Here is a 21,109-nt window from a genome sequence, read left to right as displayed (position 1 = left end):
AGCAAGACCCCAACGCAAGGTGTGTGCGCGCAGAAAGTTTATATGAATTAAATCTTTGCCTTACTAAAAGTATGATGAGTCTACTATATACTAAAAATTTTAAATACAGGAAAAATTACCAAGACCCCTACGCAAGGTAGAGAGCATATTGTGTTTGAAAGTTATTTTCAACTTCTATAATAGACACTAGCTATGTAATAGGCGGGGGGAGAGGCTCCGTTCCTCCCCCCGGCACCCCCCTCCCCGCCTGCACCCATTTCCCCCTCGGGGGGCTCCGCCCCCCGAACCCCCCGTGTTTCATCCTACTTACCAAAGTTTTTAATCTTTAACGTCAATTTTCTCGAAAACTATCAGTTTTACACAAAAAATGCATAGGACATAAATGATGTATTTTTACAAGAACTACAACTTTTATTTGAAACTTTTTTTTGTTACATCAATATTTCTCGAAATAATCTCAAAAAAGTGATATTTTTTCATTTTTTCTGACCTTGTTTTGACCTTGAAAATAACCTAGTCGGCGATTTTCATTATCATATTCGTAATCAGCGCGCCAAACTACATAAAATAGTGGAGTTTCAAAACAATCGGGCGTTTCACCTATTCGGAACTGCACCCAAACTGATAATTGAAAGAGCTTTACCTTCTGTCTCTGGCGTTGATACCGAGACCGACACGGTTCCCACCACGTGAGATATGCAACAATCCATGCAAGTCTTCAGTTCCTCAAACTCCTGATCCGTGAGATGCTTCGTGTTGTCTGGCTCGCATACAGTTATCAGGAACTCCAGACCTTGATTCGCCCATCTAGGTCTCAAACCGCGGCCACGCTCGCATCGCGTTCTCACAAACTCCATCCACAGCAGTGCGAACGATACTAGACCGCGCGCAAGAATTGTCTTCTCTTCCAGCGAGAACAACTTGCATAACTCCTTATGAAAGTCGAAGCCCATTCTATAAGCTTGATGGAGAATTTCGCGAATTCTCGAGCGCAAGGGGAGCATGATCGACTGGTCGTTATCAGCGTTTGATTGCTCCACTTCATTGGCGCAGCTCTGGAAGTCTTCGATCACCGCCGTTATGCGATGCCTCAAATCCAGGACTGTGTTCTGAATAAGAGCGCGGAAAAGGATTTAAGATTCTGGACAACTTGAAGCAGATGTTTCCATTTCTTACCTTTAACAGTGTAAACGACTCCATCAATTGCCGATCGAAGACTGACCACTCTTCGATACTGCGTTTTAAGCAGTTGACCAGATTGATGCTCTTCACGACCTTCTCCCGAGCCTCCACAAACATTCCCTGCCACTCGCGACCCACAAACATAAGGTGAAGTCTGAACTGCGTTTCACTATTAACAGATTGTTCACTAGAAACAAATCGTTCAAGGTAGAACGAGGCGTCAAAATGCAGACAAGTGAATTAGAATCGTCTTACTTGCACGGCAACTCGTCATCCTCCTTTTCCTCCGCGTTCTCCCGGATTTCGCGAGACCGTTCGACGAGGAACTCGTTGACTTGCTTGATCATCGTTCGCGTAATTTTACTGCAAAAAATATTTTCAAATAACGCATCGCAAATTAAATAGAGTAATACTTTATACATTACACGTCAGTCCAGTATTCGTTCAATTAATATATTTCTTATTTCTATCCAATAATTCCTATACGTACATTAAGTTTCTCGATATATAAAAACAATGTACCAAAAATTTCGTACACTTTAGGTACGATCTGAGATCGGTGTACAATCTAACTGTCTCATGTAGACTAATTTACTAATTTCTTTAAAAAAAATTAAAAATTTAGCACTAACATCCTGTGACGCCTCTTAATGCCATTCCATTATATTTCTCGTTTGTTATTTCTGTTCGATTCATACCAAGTACATTTCATATTTTCGCTCACCAGAATTTCACGCCAGCAATCTTATATCCATCGCTTATATTCCCAGCGATCGATTCAACGAACAGCCACTCGTCCATGATCAGATTCTTGTGGAAGCTGTCATGTTGCACCATATCTACCCACTGCTGAAGATAATCCAGATACACCTCGAACACGGCCCTCAAGCTCTCGTCGAAATACTTGACGTCCTCCTTGAACAGACTCTCACAGCCCGCTTCGTCGCTGGCGACGGCAGTGCGAGAATGCGCGGCAAACCGGTCGCGGTGGATACAAGCAATCCTGAGACCCTCGCGAAGCTCCCGCATGAGCTGTCGGACTGACAACGGACTCGGCTGCTCCGGCTTCTGCTCCAGTCTCATCCTTAGAAATTCGTGAACCACGTCCAGAGGCACGCGCGAGAGAAATAAAAAAGCTGCCCTGCGAAAAGAAATATTGCTATTATACAAACTGTTTAATTTTTCGTAACACAGCGTCCGAATCGCATAAGAAATATGCAAACAACTAACTTTAGCTTAATTTACAAAAGGATTAATTTGATTTACTGTCAAATTCGACTCAAATCGTGTATCGGAATTTTACAATATTAAGAATAGAAAAATTCCAGGCACCTGTACGATGGTAGATTCAATTCCTTCGCCTCGGGGCTCCAAACGCCGTACCGCCGCAACTCTCGGTCGCCTTCGTATTCTTCATTCGTGTCATTATTACATTCCTTACAGACATGTTTTTCTAAAGTTAGGCTTGCCTTTCTCAAGACTGATGTATGCAGTCGATCGAGGAAATTCAGACTTTTGCTGAGACCTCTCGTTTTCAACACATCTTCGATGTACTTCCTGAAACGTGCAGAACAAAAATTATCGTCAAATGATTTAAACATACTCATAATACATTCAACATTTCATTTAGTTGGTTGAAAACATAAAGTATGAAATTTTGTAACAAATAATGTATAAAATAGAAATATATGTATGCATTTAAATTATTTGCTGTTAAATTCATATTAAAAGCAAATCGATTAAGATTAACACGCATTTATCAAAACGCACCTGTAAGCGTGACGGTCAAATTCGACCAAGTAGAAATCGAGTCGATCGACTCTCTCGTCCTCGATGTACGAGAACGAAGTCTCCGGGGTGGGCGGTAATGATTGCGATACAAACGATAAGCCTCCGATCGAAGAATTGTTGCTGTTATTGCTGTCGGAAGGACTGGAGGAGGTTTCGTCCTGCTGAGGTACTTCAAATCGCACCGTGCACTGTCGCAGTTCCGTAGAGTCAACGGTATCTGAGGATCGCGAACTAAAGATAGGAACAATCGATTATCGAAGTTTCTATAAAAAAATTGAAAATATCTCTTTTCAATCAAGTGTAATGAAATTCGCACGACAATCTACGACAGATGCAAACTCACAAAACAATATCTCTCTGTTTCGTAAAGCTTCACGAAACGCTGACTCAGATTGGCGTACCTGATGCCGGAGTCGGTGGACTCTTCCTGCTTCTTCTTGCCGTGCAGCATCATGAGCAATCTGCCCAGTATGTGTATTTTGAGCCGATGGTGTTTCGTCATATTGTACCAGAGGCACATAGCCTTCACCCGATCGGTGAACTCCGCGCTCTTGTACAACGGGTAATTAGCGGCGAATGCCTGGGAGGATGGATACAAGGCCTCCGCGGCTTCCAAGCGAGCCAGCAGTCCTTCAATCTGCTGCAATGCTTCCCCCTGCGCGCGGGCGCACGCACGACAGTACATGGAAAGGCAGCCTGGGCACACGCCCAATTCAATATTCGGACTCAAACCGGAATTCGTGGATCGATCGCTCGAGACGTCGCCGGGACTGATGCAACCCAAGCTTCCCTCTTGCACGTCCGCGATGGGATCGTATCTAAAGGGGTGATAATTGCATCATTCGATAATTCCAGGCATTCGATTGTCGTCTTTCTTTATATCGACTGCAAACTTTTCGCTTCTCGAAAACAAATATTTCTCAATAGATTAAAAAATGATTTCTCAATTTGCCTATTTCGAAGCATTCGAAAATTTGAAGTGTTATAATATATTCTCGCACACCTGTACTCCATTATTTCTGTAATTAGACCTTCCACCGCCTCCCGTTGTCGACATAAATATTCGTCTTGCGCCATCGCGCTACGGTCCGCATGATGCGCCTGCAATTCCAACCATATCAAATCCTTCAGTTCGTTCTGCCACCTAGTTTCCTCATGGCTCATCTGACGGCGACAATTCCGCTCTGTGCTCCCCTGCAAACATTCATAATTTTATTAAGAAATAACAAAAATGTATATTTTAATAAATATATAAAAAGAATCCGTCAGTGAAAATAATTTTTTGAACACTCCAAAATAACATTGTAACACGATAAATACAATGTATTTGTTCAGTTTATTCTGTAATATTGAAAAGATTTCTTGAGATATTTACCAACTTAATTAAGAAAGAGAACGTGTCGTGAAACATTTCCCTCTCCTTGAAGCTCTGTGATCTAGGCGACTGCGCGCTTGTATCCTCTATTTCTATGCATTTGCTGAACATTACTCGTTCCACCCTCTTCTCCTCCACATCGACAGGCTTGGATCGTAAACACCGAAATCTATTTCTAGTTTCAATCTGTAAGAAAGATCAAAGATTGTTTGATCACATGCGCGCACAGTGAAAAAATAATATACTCGTTACATCGCGAGAATAATATTGAAAAAAATGCAAACAGTTGCTACGTGCGAAAACTTAATTAATCGACAAACAAATTTACAACTACGAGCTAATCGCCAAACATTGCGCAAGCACTTTCTGAATGCAGCTGGTCTTCAAATCAATTCTTTAGTTTCTCGCACCTTGATTTGATTCGGTGTCGACACTGTCATGTCGTTATTGTGTTTTTCGGCGTAATTGAAAGCAGCTTCTACATCGAGCTTTAGGTCCCTTTCATTGCCACGCAATAATTTCAAGCTTCTCTTGCACTTCCTACTACCATCCTTTGGTTCCTCCTTCACCTCGTTCTCGCGATCTTTGTCCGCTTTGTCACACATTTCGTTGAAGATAATAGTATCCAAGGTGTTGCGCCTGCGAATAGCGATTCTCGGTCGAGCTTCTTTTTCCATCGATTTAAGATCACTAGAAACGACAAAAGCTAAAGATAACTGAGATAGTCACTCGAGTGACAATTAAATTAGCGACGCGTCGATCAATATTGCGAAAATTATTTCTTGTATGCGAAGACAAGCAATTTCTATTTGTTAAAAATATATTTTAATTGTTTTTCTCGTTTCATTTAATACATGCACTTGTATATTGATATTTCTTGATTAAATCCAATTATATTTAACACACTACAATTGTATCGCAATTAACAGTAAACGATTATTGTAAGTGCAATTTGCAACTTTAAACACGTACCTGCCTGAGAACTTTTGCTTCATGTGTCTTTTCTTACGACTGAGACGAGTTCTGGGTGGCGTTTGTCCGTACATATCGGACATTGTGTGCAGCGATTCCTCAAATTCGCTCGTTGGACTGGACATGTCTACTTTACTGCAACACAATGTTTAATATATATTATATTTCCGCCGGAAATTATATCATCACACTCTGCTGATTATCGTCGGGGAATTTTTACAAGATAAAAGATGTTGCTTTTTAGATGTAAGCATTGATCCTAAAAAGCATATTTGTGATTTCTGCACATTTAGATTAATATATGAATAACTCTGCAAGGTGCTAAGAATACAAATAGACAAATATTTTCAGAAATTATAAAAATTAATAATTAATTTTAAATAAAAATTAAAATAAATAAATAATTTTGCTTAAATAATAGCAGTTATAGTAATTTTACATCACAAATCCACTTTCATTGAGAACTTTATCTAAAAACAACTTTGTTATCAGGGTTTCATGATGCAATTTTCTTTCTGATACACATTCATTATTGTCACATATAAATTATAGCAAGAACACATTCGCAAATACAAAACGAATTAAAACCTTTATCTTAAAATAAGAAATCTGAAGAGTGATGTAATTCTATAATATTCAATACATTTATGATATATAATAAAAATTAGTAGAAATATATAAATATAAATGACAATGATTATATAAAGCCTTAAACGCGAAGAATTGCATGCCTAAACGCCGATAAACAGAAACGTCTTGTGCACTGCCAAGTTTACAGTCAAGAATTTGCTCACAACTCGTTGCCAATTTGTCACATCGACAGAATACGAAATCGTCGTGCACAGCACTCGCCAAGCCAACGAGCACGATAACGTTCAGAGTACGCATCTGGAGCGTCTCGATATGCGCAGCGTATCGACTCGCTGTTGCACGTGCGTCGAAGTATCGTGCACCAGTTGAATCGTTCGGAATTTCTCCGGCGAACAACTGGATACTGTCGCACTGGGTACGTAAACAAGAGCGCATCGCCGATAGCAGGTAACGTGAGCGCCGGTTCACTATTAGAGTCGGTCCGTCGCAAATTACGTAAAGCCACATGTCGACGGTCTGCTATAAACTCACCTGGCACAATCGACGTCCTCATCGTCAGTGGAGTCGCAACCAGGTATCTTCGTGACATGACTCGATCTCACGCGATGCGACATTCTTACACCTGTCCAGAAAAAGCATACGATCAGTCGTTGTCACCGCGATAGCCTTCTCACTTCACTGCCGTGCACTGCCGTCAATCGCTGAAGACTGCGGAAGCGCAGACGCCGTGTGCAATCGACATCTGTCGACCAGTTTCCGAATGTTGACGACTTTCGAATGTGGTGTAGAGCGAAATAACTCTCTTTTTGACCAAAAGCCGGAAAAATCGAATTCAATTCTATATTGTTGTTATATTTCGACAAAATATAACTTGTAAATTGTATATATAATTGTCATTAAAATATACACTTACACAATATAGTAAAAAATGTAGAATAAGCGGTTTTACATATACGCATCTCGCTTTATGACTATATTTCTGTTTTCTTGAAACAATTTTTTTTTGTCCCACTATCGTATTTTCTACTAGATAAATAAGAAATTGATCTCTATCTATTTATAATTATATTTTACTTAAATTTCAAAGCTCCAAATTTTAAAAACTTATGTTAAATAATCAATAATAATTAATGCTAATCTAATTTTAATATTAAAAAGTATGTTTTATTGATATTACTGTTAATATGTTTATGTATAATTAATTTTTTACTTTGAATCACATTTAATTTAATAAATATGTAATAAAAACAGTAATAACCAGAGAAATTGTTTTTAATAAATATTTAAATATTTACAAAAGTTTATTTGAAGTTTGACAACCGAATGATGATAACGACGTTCAAATAGCATCAATCAACAATAACGATAATCTTAACTATAATTCGTTTTACTTTTATAAGTTATAAATATGTTCATAAATTTATGTGTCACATGAATAACAAGTATTGGAACTTATTATATACGCTTACAAATTTTATTTAAGTGTACTATGTTTTCAATTTATAAACAATGTTTATAAGTTTATAAAGTAAAATGATTTTATGAATTAATTATCGATTTTTCTGTAATCATTAAACTATCGGCGATTTATTTAAATGCATTTAAAAATATTTTATTTCTATTTCATTTTTTTATAAAAATCGTCGATCATGCATTTTTCATATTTTATACTCAAATTTATTATAATAACTTCTGTAAAGATCGCCGCAAAGTAATATAATAATTGTCAGTAAAATATCTCAATTTTTAATTCTTTCAGTTGTATTTTTTCGAAAATTGTGATATATAATATAACTAAACGACACGCATGTCTTCAAGATTAATCATGGTAGAAATTAGTTCCTTATTAATAAGATGGCGTTTGGAAACAAATATGACATAGTTTCTTTATTTAATTTCTTTTTAAATTCCAAATTATTATTTAATGTAAAATTTTTTTAATGAATTTTTCTGCTTTTTTTTCATCCTTCTGATCTAATATCCTTTTTGTTCTAATCATAATAACAGAAAATAATATAAAATATATTTGATAATTAAAAACTTATCCAATTTTTGCTAAAAAATATGCAAAATACAAAAATTATAACAGCATGTTCTTTCTTTCATTTATCTTTAATTAAGCTTATTTAAGAATTAAACACACTTAACATAATGTAGAATTATGAACAATAAGGTTGATGAAATCAAATAGATTTTAATTTACAATAAGGTGCAATAAGAAACAAGTTATATATCACGATGCAATTATAACTTTGATTGAAGAAGATATAGAGATGGCACTATCATTATTTCTAATATAAATTTTCTATTTTTCTTTATCATAGTAATATCCAGACATCTGTATAATAAGTATGAATTATCATGTGCTGCATTTTAATTTTAACATTTTTAATGGGTTAGAGATTACAAATTAATGTACGGACATTTTTAAACTATACTTGTATCTAAAGTGCAACTTGCGAGAAACTAACCCTGGTAATGTGACTGGTACTGCTTGACAAGCAAAGCCATTGCATGCGTTTTCTCTCCTTTTTGTATTATATGTATGATAATACCGTAAACTGATATTTACTTTAATATATTGCGTTTACTAACGCAATTGCTGAAAAGTTAGATTACATAAGAATTAATATTTTCACGATCCTTATTTTTCTTGGAACTTTCATTCAAAATTTGTTTTCAAAAAATTCTTAAGCCAGACAATATTTTGGAAATGGAAAATTGTAGATTGATAAAAATTCGAATTTTCAGGTCAAAGTTAACTAACAGTAAAACTAGGATTATTTAACTTATCAAATTTTAATTGTTAATTTATAATCTCAATCTCTGAAGTATAATCTGATATGAAATTGTCTAATTCAATACAGTAATTTTTTTTGAAGAAAAAGTTACATTATAATTTGATATACTTGTGTTTTATAAATATTATTATACTTGCAAATCTAATATGGAAATATTAATAGGTTGTGTAATAAATAATGGTGCATTTTTCAAATAAATTTGTCTACTTTATACGACTGGCAAAACAGATTTAAACTAACACAAAATTAAATATTCATTTGTCAATTAATTTGTCAAAGTTATAATCAATTGTACTCGTATCATTACTTTTCATCTAGATAATTACGTAAAAAGAAAAAAACAATTTATTAAAAAATTCCAAATTATTCATTACAATCCAATATGATATAACGTCACAGATTAATAAGTTGACAAATAATTAGGTTACAAGTGTATTGCGTTTTTAATTAGTGGATTTTAATTTACAATATTCATCAAATATAATTTTTTAAATTATTTATTAATTAATTATTTTTAATTATTTTAAAATTCTTAATAAACGAAAAAAAAGAATACAATCAATAAAACACGCATCAATAAACTTTTAACTTTTTACACACATACATATACATTACAGAATAGAGAACTACATTTGCATACTTATGTTCTCCCAATTAATGTATTAATTTATAACAGTATCAATAAGTTCAGTAAATTATGCGTATTTCTTTGATATAGTTATTATCTCAAATTAGTTTTATTTGAGATGTAAATAATTAGTTTTGTATTATTTCTTAAAAAATTATTCGTGTAAATAATATGTTGTAACATCTTTTTCGCGGAATAGTAACTGCTATACCAACTGGAGATGATGTTACAGCGCCGCTTCATGACTTGGACTTCATAATTTCGACTGACGTATCAATATATACATTCAATTGGAAAACCATACGTATTTCTTCGTCCTCTGGTACCGTATTCAGTTGACTGCGTCCTGCAAGGAGAAACGGACACAATGTCAGAAATTAGTGTAACAAGAGAAAACGTGTGGCAGTATTACGAAAAAGTGTCGGATTACCAAGCAAAATGCAGATTTTGCAAGAAAGAACATGTTTACACCAATATAAATTTCAGTGAACATATAGAAAAACATCCTCGTATAATAGAATACGAAAAATATAAAGGACGACAAGAATGGCCATGGATATGTTTCAAGTACAACGATACTTTCACCTCACAATGTGTTTTCTGTTGTGAGAATATCCGATTTGATTTTCAATTTTTAGCCAATCATTTAAAACAAAAACATTCTAACGAAGTAGAGAGATACGTAATTTACGATTGGAGATGGAAATATTTTGCGAAAGTTAATGATTTTAAAATTAAATGTACCGTGTGTATCTACGGTGAATCATCTATTTATCTGTCAAGCAGTATAAGGAGACATTTAGTACGTTACCATTTGGAAGAATTAAAAAATGCACAAGAAGCACGCGACATAGCTCTTTCGTTGGAAACCGTTCGAAATTTAAAAATTATGGAAATTAAACAAAACATGTGGGAATATTATACCAAAGTGACGTATTATCAAGTAAAATGCAAATTCCATAATACCTATCTATTTCCTAATTATAGTTTTTTACAATTTCATACGCATGTAAAACAAGAACATGAAGAAATCTGTAAATGGGAAGAGGATCACAAAATTGAAAAATGGCCATGGATGTATTTTAGGTATTCGTACGAATATATTTCCGATAAAAGCATACTATTCGCAGAATGTTTCTTCTGTGGTGAATTCTTTCCGGCCGATAAAATTTCTACAACGACACATCTCTCAGACAAGCATTTTGCGACAGAAATCCACAATTTTACAGATGATTGGATAATAAAATATGTTATACAAATTTCTGACACTAGAAAGTTAAAGTGTACTATTTGTTGCAAAAACTTAACCATTGATATTAGTAGTGAAATGTATTATCATACAATTAAAAGTCATCCGGAAGAATTGCAATCGATTATTTCAAGAAAAGACACGCAAAAACTGTGGCAAAATTACAAAAATTTGCGAAATTTTCAAGTACAATGCCAACATTGCGATTTTCAATATTGTTATATCAATACAACAAACTTTATTGATCACGTAAAAAAAGAGCATATTGATGAATATAATTACGAAGAAACAAACGGGAAACAATGGCCGTTCAAGTTTTTCAACTTTATTAGCTCAACTACCGTACAATGTTGCCTTTGTATTGTTATTATTTTATCTTTTGATATAAATAAATTGGAAACTCACTTGAATCTGCATTTTTCTAAGAAACCGGATTACTTTATCGACTGCGACTGGATATGGAAATACTGTAAAAAAGTTGGTGATTTTGAAGTGGAATGTTTTTGTCAGAGGAAAATATCTCTTGATGTTTCGTTATGGTATTTTGATCATCACATTGCAGCTACACATCCGAACAGGCTGCCAAGTACACAGAGAACGCATGACACAGCTGGACCATCAGGAAGCCAACCAAACTAAAGAAAACAGGTGACAATATGTTTTCTTGATATTATTGTTAATATTTATGTGTATAATTAATCTCTTACTTTTTCAAATCATATTTAATTTAGTAAAAATTTAATGAGAATAAATATAACCAGAAAATTTGTTTTTAATAAATAATAAAATTAAATTTACATAGGTTATCCAGAGTTTGACAATGATATATAGATGGAATGATGATAAGGAAGTTCAAGTAGCATCACAACCAACGACAACGGCAATTATAATTTTGACGATTTAAATGATTTGAAGTACACGAGAAAAGTGGCATATCTTTTGACGTATAATCCGTTTTACTTATATAAGTTATAAATATGTTCATAAAGTTATGTGTCACATAAATAACAAGTATTGGAACTTATTATATACGCTTACAAATTTTATTTAAGTGTACTATGTTTTCAATTTATAAACTATGTTTGTAAGTTTATAAAGTAAAATGATTTTATGAATTAATTATCGATTTTTCTGTAATCATTAAACTATCGGCGATTTATTTAAGTGCCTTTATAAATATTTTATTTCTATTTTATTTTTTTATAAAAATCGTAGATCGTGCATTTTTCATATTTTATACTCAAATTTATTATAATAACTTCTGTAAAGATCGCCGCAAAATAATATAATAATTGTCAGTAAAATATCTCAATTTTTAATTCTTCCAGTTGTATTTCTTCGAAAATTGTGATATATAATATAACTAAACGACACGCATGTCTTCAAGATTAATCATGGTAGAAATTAGTTCCTTATTAATAAGATGGCGTTTGGAAACAAATATGACATAGTTTCTTTATTTAATTTCTTTTTAAATTCCAAATTATTATTTAATGTAAAATTTTTTTAATGAATTTCTTCTGCATTTTTTTCATCCTTCTGATCTAATATCCTTTTTGTTCTAATCATAATAACAGAAAATAATATAAAATATATTTGATAATTAAAAACTTATCCAATTTTTGCTAAAAAATGTGCAAAATACAAAAATTATAACAGCATGTTCTTTCTTTCATTTATCTTTAATTAAGCTTATTTAAGAATTAAACACACTTAACATAATGTAGAATTATGAACAATAAGGTTGATGAAATCAAATAGATTTTAATTTACAATAAAGGGCAATAAGAAACAAGTTATATATCACGATGCAATTATAACTTTGATGAAAGAAGATATAGAGATGGCACTATCATTATTTCTAATATAAATTTTCTATTTTTTTTTATCATAGTAATATCCAGACATCTGTATAATAAGTATGAATTATCATGTGCTGCATTTTAATTTTAACATTTTCAATGGGTTAGAGATTACAAATTAATGTACGGACATTTTTAAACTATACTTGTATCTAAAGTGCAACTTGCGAGAAACTAATCTTGGTAATGTGACTGGTACTGCTTGACAAGCAAAGCCATTGCATGCGTTTTCTCTCCTTTTTGTATTATATGTATGATAATACCGTAAATTTATATTTACTTCAATATATTGCATTTACTAACGCAATTGTTGAAAAGTTAGATTACATAAAAATCAATATTTTCGCGATCATTATTTTTCCTGGAACTTCCATTCAAAATTTGTTTTCAAAAAAATTCTTAAGCCAGACAATTTTTTGGAAATGGAAGATTGCAGATTGATTAAAATTCGAATATTCAGATCAAAGTTAACTAACAGTAAAACTAGGATTATTTAACTGATCAAATTTTAATTGTTAATTTGTAATCTCAATCTCTAAAGTATAATCTGATATGAAATTGTCTAATTCAATAGAGTAATCTTTTTTAAAGAAAAAGTTACATTATAATTTAATATACTTGTGTTTTATAAATATTATTATACTTACAAATTTAATATGGAAATACTAATAGGTTGTGTAATAAATAATGGTGCATTTTTCAAATAAATTTGTCTACTTTATACGACTGGCAAAACAGATTTAAACTAACACAAAATTAAATATTCATTTGTCAATTAATTTGTCAAAGTTATAATCAATTGTACTCGTATCATTACTATTCATCTAGATAATTACGTAAAAAAAAAAAAACAATTTATTAAAAAATTCCAAATTATTCATTACAATCCAATATGATATAACGTCACAGATTAATAAGTTGACAAATAATTAGGTTACGAGCCTATTGCGTTTTTAATTAGTGGATTTTAATTTACAATATTTATCAAATATAATTTTTTTACAAGTAATTATTTTTAATTATTTTAAAATTTTTAGTAAGCGAAAAAATGAAATACAATCAATAAAACACGCATCAATAAACTTTTTACTTTTTACACACATACATATACACTACAGAGTAGAGAACTACATTTGCACACTTATGTTCTCCCAATTAATGTATTAATTGTAATTTATAACAGTATCAATAAGTTCAGTAAATTATGCGTATTTCTTTAATACCCAGCAAACACCAAGTTACAGTTATATAATTGTTAGTTGTAATTTCCCACTCAACAATATAACTGTTATATAATACACGTGTTATATAACAATTATATTATTGAGTGGGAAATTACAACTGTAACAATTATATAACTGTAACTTGGTGTTTGCTGGGTATATAGTTATTATTTTAAATTAATTTTATTTGAGATGTAAATAATTAGTTTTGTATTATTTCTTAAAAAATTATTTGTGTAAATAATATGTTGTAACATCTTTTTCGCGGAATAGTAACTGCTATACCAACTGGGGATAATGTTACAGCGCTGCTTCATGACTTGGACTTCATAATTTCGACTGACGTATCAATATTTACATTCAAATGGAAAACCATACGTATTTCTTCGTCCTCTTGTACCGTATTCAGTTGACTGCGTCCTGCAAGGAGAAACGGACACAATGTCAGAAATTAGTGTAACAAGAGAAAACGTGTGGCAGTATTACGAAAAAGTGTCGGATTACCAAGCAAAATGCAGATTCTGCAGGAATGAATATACTTACACTTATATAAATTTCAGTAAACATATAAAAAAGCATCCTTGTATAATAGAATACGAAGAATATAAAGGACGACAAGAATGGCCATGGATATGTTTCAAGTACAACGATACTTCCACCTCACAATGTCTTTTCTGTTGTGAGAATTTCCGATCTAATTTTCAATTTTTAGCTAATCATTTAAAACAAAAGCATTCTAATAAAGTGGAGAGTTACGTACTTTACGATTGGACATGGAAATATTTTGCGAAAGTTAATGATTTTAAAATTGAATGTACCGTGTGTATCTACAGTGAATCATGTATTTTGTCATCCAATATAAGGAAACATCTAGTACAGAAACATTTAAAAGAATTAAAAACTGCACAAGAAACACGCGACATAGCTCTTTCGTTAGAAACCGTTCAGAATTTAAAAAGTATGGAAATTAAAGAAAACATGTGGGAATATTATACCAAAGTGACGTATTTTCAAGTAAAATGCAAATTCCAAAATACCCATCTATTTTTTAATTATAATTTACAATTTTATATGCATGTAAAACAAAAACATGAAGAAATCTGTAAATGGGAAGAGGATCACAAAATTGAAAAATGGCCATGGATGTGTTTTAAGTATTCGTACGAATATATTTCCGATAAAAGCATACTATTCTCAGAATGTTTCTTGTGTGGTGATTTCTTTCCGGCCGATAAAATTTCTACAACGACACATCTCTCAGACAAGCATTCTGCGACAGGAATGCGTAATTTTACAGATAATTGGATAATAAAATATGTTATACAAAGTGCTGACACTAGAAAGTTCAAGTGTACTATTTGTTGCAAAAACTTAACCATTGATATTAGTAGTGAAATGTATTATCATACAATTAAAAGTCATCCGGAAGAATTGCAATCGATTATTTCAAGAAAAGACACGCAAAAACTGTGGCAAAATTACAAAAATTTGCGAAATTTTCAAATACAATGCCAACATTGCGATTTTCAATATTGTTATATCAATACAACAAACTTTATTGATCACATAAAAAAAGAGCATATTGATGAATATAATTACGAAGAAACAAACGGGAAACAATGGCCGTTCAAGTTTTTCAACTTTATTAGCTCAACTACCGTACAATGTTGCCTTTGTATTGTTATTATTTTATCTTTTGATATAAATAAATTGGAAACTCACTTGAATCTGCATTTTTCTAAGAAACCGAATTACTTTATCGACTGCGACTGGATATGGAAATACTGTAAAAAAGTTGGTGATTTTGAAGTGGAATGTTTTTGTCAAAGGAAAATATCTCTTGATGTTTCGTTATGGTATTTTGATCATCACATTGCAGCTACACATCCGAACAGGCTGCCAAGTACACAGAGAACGCATGACATAGCTAAACCATCAGGAAGCCAACCAAACTGAATAAAACAGGTGACAATATGTTTTCTTCATATTATTGTTATCATTTTTATGTATAATTAATTTTTTACTTTTTTTGAATCGCATTTTATTTAATAAATATGTAATGAGAAGAGCAATAACCATAAAATTTGTTTTTAATAAATATTAAAATATTTGCATAGGTTTATTCAGAGTATGACAATGGAATGATGATAACGACGTTCAAGTAGCATCACAACCAACGATAACGGCAATTTTAATTTTGACGATTCAAATAATTTGAAGTACACGAAAGAAGTGGCATGCATTTTTACGTATAATTATTCCTGGCGTATAATTTTACGTTTATAAGTTATAAATATGTTTATAAATTTATGTGTCACATAAATAACAAGTATTGGAATTTATTATTTACGCTTACAAATTTTATTTAAGTGTGCTATGTTTTTAATTTATAAACTATGTTTATAAGTTTATAAAGTAAGACGATTTTATAAATTAATTATCGACTTTTATGTAACCATAAAATTATCGGCGATTTATTTAAGTGCATTTATAAATATTTAATTTTTATTTTATTTTCTTATAAAAATCGTTGATCCTGCATTTTTCATATTTTATACTCAAATTTATTATAACTTCTGTGGAGATCGCCGAAACGTAGTACATTAATTGTTAGTAAAATATGTCAATTCTTAAATCTTCCAGTTATATTTGTTCGAGAATTGTGTTATATAATATAACCAAACAGCACTCATGTCCTCAAGATTAATCATGATAGAAATTACTTTCTTATTAATAAAATAGCATTTGGAAGCAAATATGATATGGTTTCTTCATATAATTTATAAAAGGATTTATAAAAATGTTATTTATTGCAATATTTTTTTGATGAATTTGTTTTGCATCTTTTTACATCTTCTGATTTAATCGTAATAACAGAAAATAATATTACATATATTCGATAATCAAAAGCTTATCCAATTTTTGCTAACCAGAAAATGTGCAAAATACAGAAATTATAACAACACGTTCTTTTTATCATTCATTTTTAATTAAGGTAATAAAAGAGTTCAACACATTAAGAATAATGTAGAATTATGAACAATAAGATTGATGAGGCCGAATGATTTTTAATTCACAATAAGGAACAAATTGTACATTGGGAAGCAATTATAACTTTGATTGAAGAAGACATAAAGATAGTACTATCATTATTTCTTATATAAATCTTCTTTTCTTTTTTTTGATAATGATATCTGGACATCTTGTATAAAAAGTTTGAATTATTTTGCTGCATTTAAATTTTAATATTTGCAATGGGTTGGAGATTACAAATTAGTTCAGTGAATTCAGAGGTTTTTTTCCAAAATACTTAAAAATGGGTAAGACTGTAAAAAGTAATATATTACATTTCACATTAATATAAAATAATAGCCAAACAAAAAGCATATTATATTCTACAAGCATATAATAAGATATGGCTAAACATTTTGTTTAAAAATTATAATTTATTCTTTTATAGTACTACAATATGGATTTGGTCTTTTATAGGGCTACAATATGGATGGTCACGATCTTTCTGGCTACTTTTCGATTGGCGCCATTCTTTGTCTGATTGAACAACATTTTCGAGATGAGGTTGGTTGCAAAGAAGTTGGTGATCATGTACAGGCGACCATTTGGACAGCGGATCAGAAACATACTGGTATATGGTACCGCATTCTCGATTCCTTTACTAAATTATCTGTCATTATTGATGTAAGTTTAATACTTGTAGAATCAATGAAAATGCAGATTTAGTCGGTTATAATTTTATTAAAGTTTATAAATGGAAAAGATATTAATTTGTAAAAATATTACATAAATAATTCTATTTTAAGAAAATTTATATATTATTATGTTAATTGTGTATTAAGGATACTCTTGATTTCGTTTTGTGATATTCAGCATAGTTTTTACTTTAAACTTTCTACCAAAACTATTTCATCATATAAAAATTTCTGATAATTATTCGCTGGATGATTTTTTGAACTATTCTCAATCAAAATTCAAAACTAGTGATCTCAATAATGGTCCTCAGCCATTAACAAACCAATCGGTCGAGACTTCTCGTAATCCGGATTACAGAGACCTACCACTTGCCACATAAGTATGATTATACCATCATGCTCTGGCATTTACTAGCAGCTAGATTAACTTTTATTGACGTATTTGATGTACGTTTCTTTTGTTTTCGTTTAAATGTTTAGATTAATCAACATTTTACATTGAGTATAATTCACATCTCCTTTAGTTTATTTTTATTTACATCAAGTTTTATACAATTCTCACAATAATTTTTAAATATAAATTTATTTGCATATTTTACAGAATTTTTTGACACTTGTGATGATACCCGTACGATGGTGCATTCCTAATGCATGATATGAGTCTTAAGCTACAGGATACGTCGCGAAGCATACATCAGTAATGAAATCATTATACATCACAAAGCACTGCAAGCGGCTTGCGAAAAATCTAAGACTAATGGTGGTATCGAATCGTAAGTTGCGCATACGTACGTAGCTGCCAACGAGAGTGCAGACAGATGAAACAGAGTAATGAGAAATTCTTTCTGTACTTCTGAATTCGATTTGGAAGCCCATGGGAATCCTCTGTCGCTCGCTAATACAGCTCCGCGTATTAGCGCTATTACGTTATAATAAATACTAAGAAAATTCGTCAAATTGGCGTGATTCGCGAGTAACATAGTTTTTTTGAGAATTATTAGGATGGTGCATAAAGTTTGTCGTTTTTGTCAAATAATAGAAATTTAAAAAAAATTACGTATTGCTCAATTTTTATAATTAATTTGTATTAATTACAATAGTCACTATAAACTTTAATATTTTTTCTATCTCGATAAAAAAAGTAAGTTTTGTTATTTATTAAAAATATATTTTAAAATAGGAAGTAGTGGAAATACGACAATCTCCTTGCATCAATTTAATAACAATGTGATTTTTGGCTAGTCGTGATATAAATTCGCTTGTGATTTGACGAAAAACATTATATTTGAAAGAATATATATTGAATGAAAAGATAAAGCTGAAAGTTATCTAATTATCTCTATTCGTCTTACATGTAGATGCTATACAATATGTTATATGCTATATTTTTATGCTGGATGAGAATCTCTATAAATTTTATAAACTCTATTAGAAAATTACAAATGAATTAAAATATTAGAGAATCAGTTATATGTTGCAATTATAAGAATCAATTTTTCTAAAGATTATTGTAATATGATATACCTATTATTGCTAAGTTTACAGTACATTAACTTTTTAATATGAATTATTTTATTGTTATCAGCAACATTTCTGAATTATACATTTTTGCCAAGCATGTTATTTTTAAAATATTGTGCAAAGTTATAAAATATGCGATTTACAAGATAAATTTGAAAGATTGTCTCTCCTATTTTATGATTTACCATCAATGGCAATAAAATCAATATTATTGTTCAACTGGATATAGCTAATGCTCCGCATATAGCGCTATCACAACTGACACAAATACTATATTCGCCACTATTAGGTATTACAAGTGCTCATTATAAAGATGTTAGAACATAAACAAATGTTTTATTTTTGTAATTGATAATCTATTGGTTCAAAATTATTTTTAATAACCATTTGAGATAAATCATGAGACAGATGTTAGGAGATATGCAATAGAAGTTTAGTGACTGCATTATGCGGAAAGCTATATATACGTTAACGTGATTATATGTTTATAAATAATCCGTGTACATATATATATAATCGTGTTAATACACGCTTATCTCACAAATTATATAAATTGCACGAGATATTCCTGACACAACTTTGGACTTGCTTAAGTAATACTATTAATAATTCTATGACATTTTGCAGGTTTTATTAGATTTCTTTTAGGACATCTTGTATAAAACGAATAATTTGTTTCTTTCTCTGATGTTTTATTGTTATACAATAATATACAATATAAACTTATATATTCTACCTGTATTTAAATATTTGTGATACAAGAAAAAAGATTAATGTATAAACATTATTAAACAACATATGCACTTAACGTGTAACTTGCGAGAAACTTTCTCTGGTAATATGTCTGCTTGACAAGCAAAGACAATTGCGCTATTTCATTCGTTATAGTATTAATCTTGTGATAATACCGTAAACTGACTTCAATAATTGCGTCAATATACTAATGCAATTGCTGAAAGGATAGATTAGATTACATAAGAACTTAATTTTTCCTGCAACTTCCATTCGAAATTCTATTTTTAAAAAATTTTTAAGTCAGACAATTCTTTGGAAACTGAAGAATATTGCAAATTGATCAAAATTCGATTTTTTAAGCCAAGCTAACAATAAGACAGAAATTTCTTAATTAATCAAATTTTAATTTTCAATTTATAACTACAGTCTCTGAAATATAGTCTAATGTGAAAATATCTAATGCAATACAGTAATCCTTTTCGGAGAAAAAGTTAAATTATAATTTCGTATACTTGCGTTTTATATACATTACTTGCAAATCTGAGATAGGAATAATATTGGGTTGTGTAATATATAATGTTGCATTTTTCAAATAAATGTGGCTACATGTCTGGCAAAACGCAGTTGTACTAACACAAAAATTAAATATTCATTTGTCGATTAATTTATCAAAGCTATAATCAATTGTATTCGTATTATTACCTTTTATTCAGATAAATACATAAAGAAAAATGACATTATTCATTAAAAAATTCAAAATTACTCATTACAATCCAATATAATATAGCGTTACAGATTAATAAGTTGACAAATAATTAGGTTACAAGTTTATTGGGCTTTTTATTAGTTGCTTTTAATTCATAATATTTATCGAATATAATTTCTTCACAAATAATTATTTACAATTATTAAAATTTTTGACTTTATGTTACTTTGCTCTTTATTACAAAACTCTAGATAACGAGAAAGAAAGGAATAAAATCAATAAGACACGCACCAATAATAAACTTTTTATTTTTTACACGCAAATATACATTACAAATAGTAGATATATATACTACACAAAGTAGAGAACTACATATGCATATTTATGTTCTTCCAATTAATATATTATGTATATACATATAATGTATAATGTAACAGTATCAATAAGTTCGGTAAATTATGCGTATTTCTGTAATATAGTTATTATTTCAAAATAATTTTATTTGAAATGTAAATAATTAGTTTTGCATTATTTCTTAAAAAACTATTCGCGTAAATGATATATTGTAACATCTTTTTCGCGGGATAGTAATTGCTATACCAACTGGGGATGATATTACAGCGTTTCTTTATGACTTGGACTTCATAGTTTTGACTGACGTATCAATATTTACATTCAAATAAAAAACTATACAGATTTCTTCGTCCTTTTGTACAGTATTCAATTCTCTGCGTTCTGTAAGGAGAAACGGACACAATGTCAGAAA

At 30.9% G+C, this 21,109-nt stretch overlaps 1 protein-coding gene and 2 long non-coding RNA genes across 9 annotated transcripts in view; 2 read left to right on the top strand and 1 right to left on the bottom strand.

Moving 5' to 3' along the window:
- Mekk1 (mitogen-activated protein kinase kinase kinase 4) overlaps nucleotides 1–6,685 on the bottom strand; it is an 83,221-nt gene extending 76,536 nt beyond the window's left edge. For 4 of the 5 annotated variants that reach the window (XM_067351394.1, XM_067351396.1, XM_067351397.1 and 1 more), the window contains exons 1-12: nucleotides 6,443–6,685; nucleotides 5,321–5,455; nucleotides 4,759–5,038; nucleotides 4,349–4,534; nucleotides 3,977–4,167; nucleotides 3,375–3,791; nucleotides 2,953–3,204; nucleotides 2,515–2,739; nucleotides 1,907–2,323; nucleotides 1,438–1,545; nucleotides 1,177–1,369; nucleotides 644–1,109 (exon numbers count right to left, since the gene is read on the bottom strand). In XM_067351394.1, coding sequence (XP_067207495.1) covers nucleotides 644–1,109; nucleotides 1,177–1,369; nucleotides 1,438–1,545; nucleotides 1,907–2,323; nucleotides 2,515–2,739; nucleotides 2,953–3,204; nucleotides 3,375–3,791; nucleotides 3,977–4,167; nucleotides 4,349–4,534; nucleotides 4,759–5,038; nucleotides 5,321–5,455; nucleotides 6,443–6,525 — 2,953 coding nt within the window. In that variant the 5' untranslated portion in view covers nucleotides 6,526–6,685. The remainder of the gene's footprint in view (nucleotides 1–643; nucleotides 1,110–1,176; nucleotides 1,370–1,437; nucleotides 1,546–1,906; nucleotides 2,324–2,514; nucleotides 2,740–2,952; nucleotides 3,205–3,374; nucleotides 3,792–3,976; nucleotides 4,168–4,348; nucleotides 4,535–4,758; nucleotides 5,039–5,320; nucleotides 5,456–6,442) is intronic. The other variant, XM_067351395.1, reaches the window with a different exon arrangement.
- Nucleotides 6,686–9,616: 2,931 nt separating this feature from the next.
- On the top strand, nucleotides 9,617–12,103 carry LOC105671573 (uncharacterized). The gene is made up of 2 exons (XR_010889168.1): nucleotides 9,617–11,237; nucleotides 11,392–12,103. It is a non-coding gene; the product is annotated as an uncharacterized lncRNA (long non-coding RNA).
- A 1,735-nt stretch (nucleotides 12,104–13,838) lies between these two features.
- Nucleotides 13,839–21,044, top strand: LOC105671574 (uncharacterized). 3 transcript variants are annotated; one of them, XR_010889348.1, is made up of 4 exons: nucleotides 13,839–15,639; nucleotides 15,792–16,994; nucleotides 17,164–17,317; nucleotides 17,983–21,044. It is a non-coding gene; the product is annotated as an uncharacterized lncRNA (long non-coding RNA). The 3 variants fall into 3 exon arrangements; XR_010889349.1 differs by having other exon boundaries at nucleotides 17,164–17,324; XR_010889347.1 differs by having other exon boundaries at nucleotides 17,164–17,370.
- The last annotated feature ends 65 nt before the right edge of the window (nucleotides 21,045–21,109 follow it).

Source organism: Linepithema humile, chromosome 3 (genome assembly GCF_040581485.1).
Source record: "Linepithema humile isolate Giens D197 chromosome 3, Lhum_UNIL_v1.0, whole genome shotgun sequence".
Classification (NCBI taxonomy): Eukaryota; Metazoa; Arthropoda; class Insecta; order Hymenoptera; family Formicidae; genus Linepithema; species Linepithema humile.
Note: the sequence above shows the minus strand (reverse complement) of the source record. Positions and strands in the feature narration are given on the sequence as shown.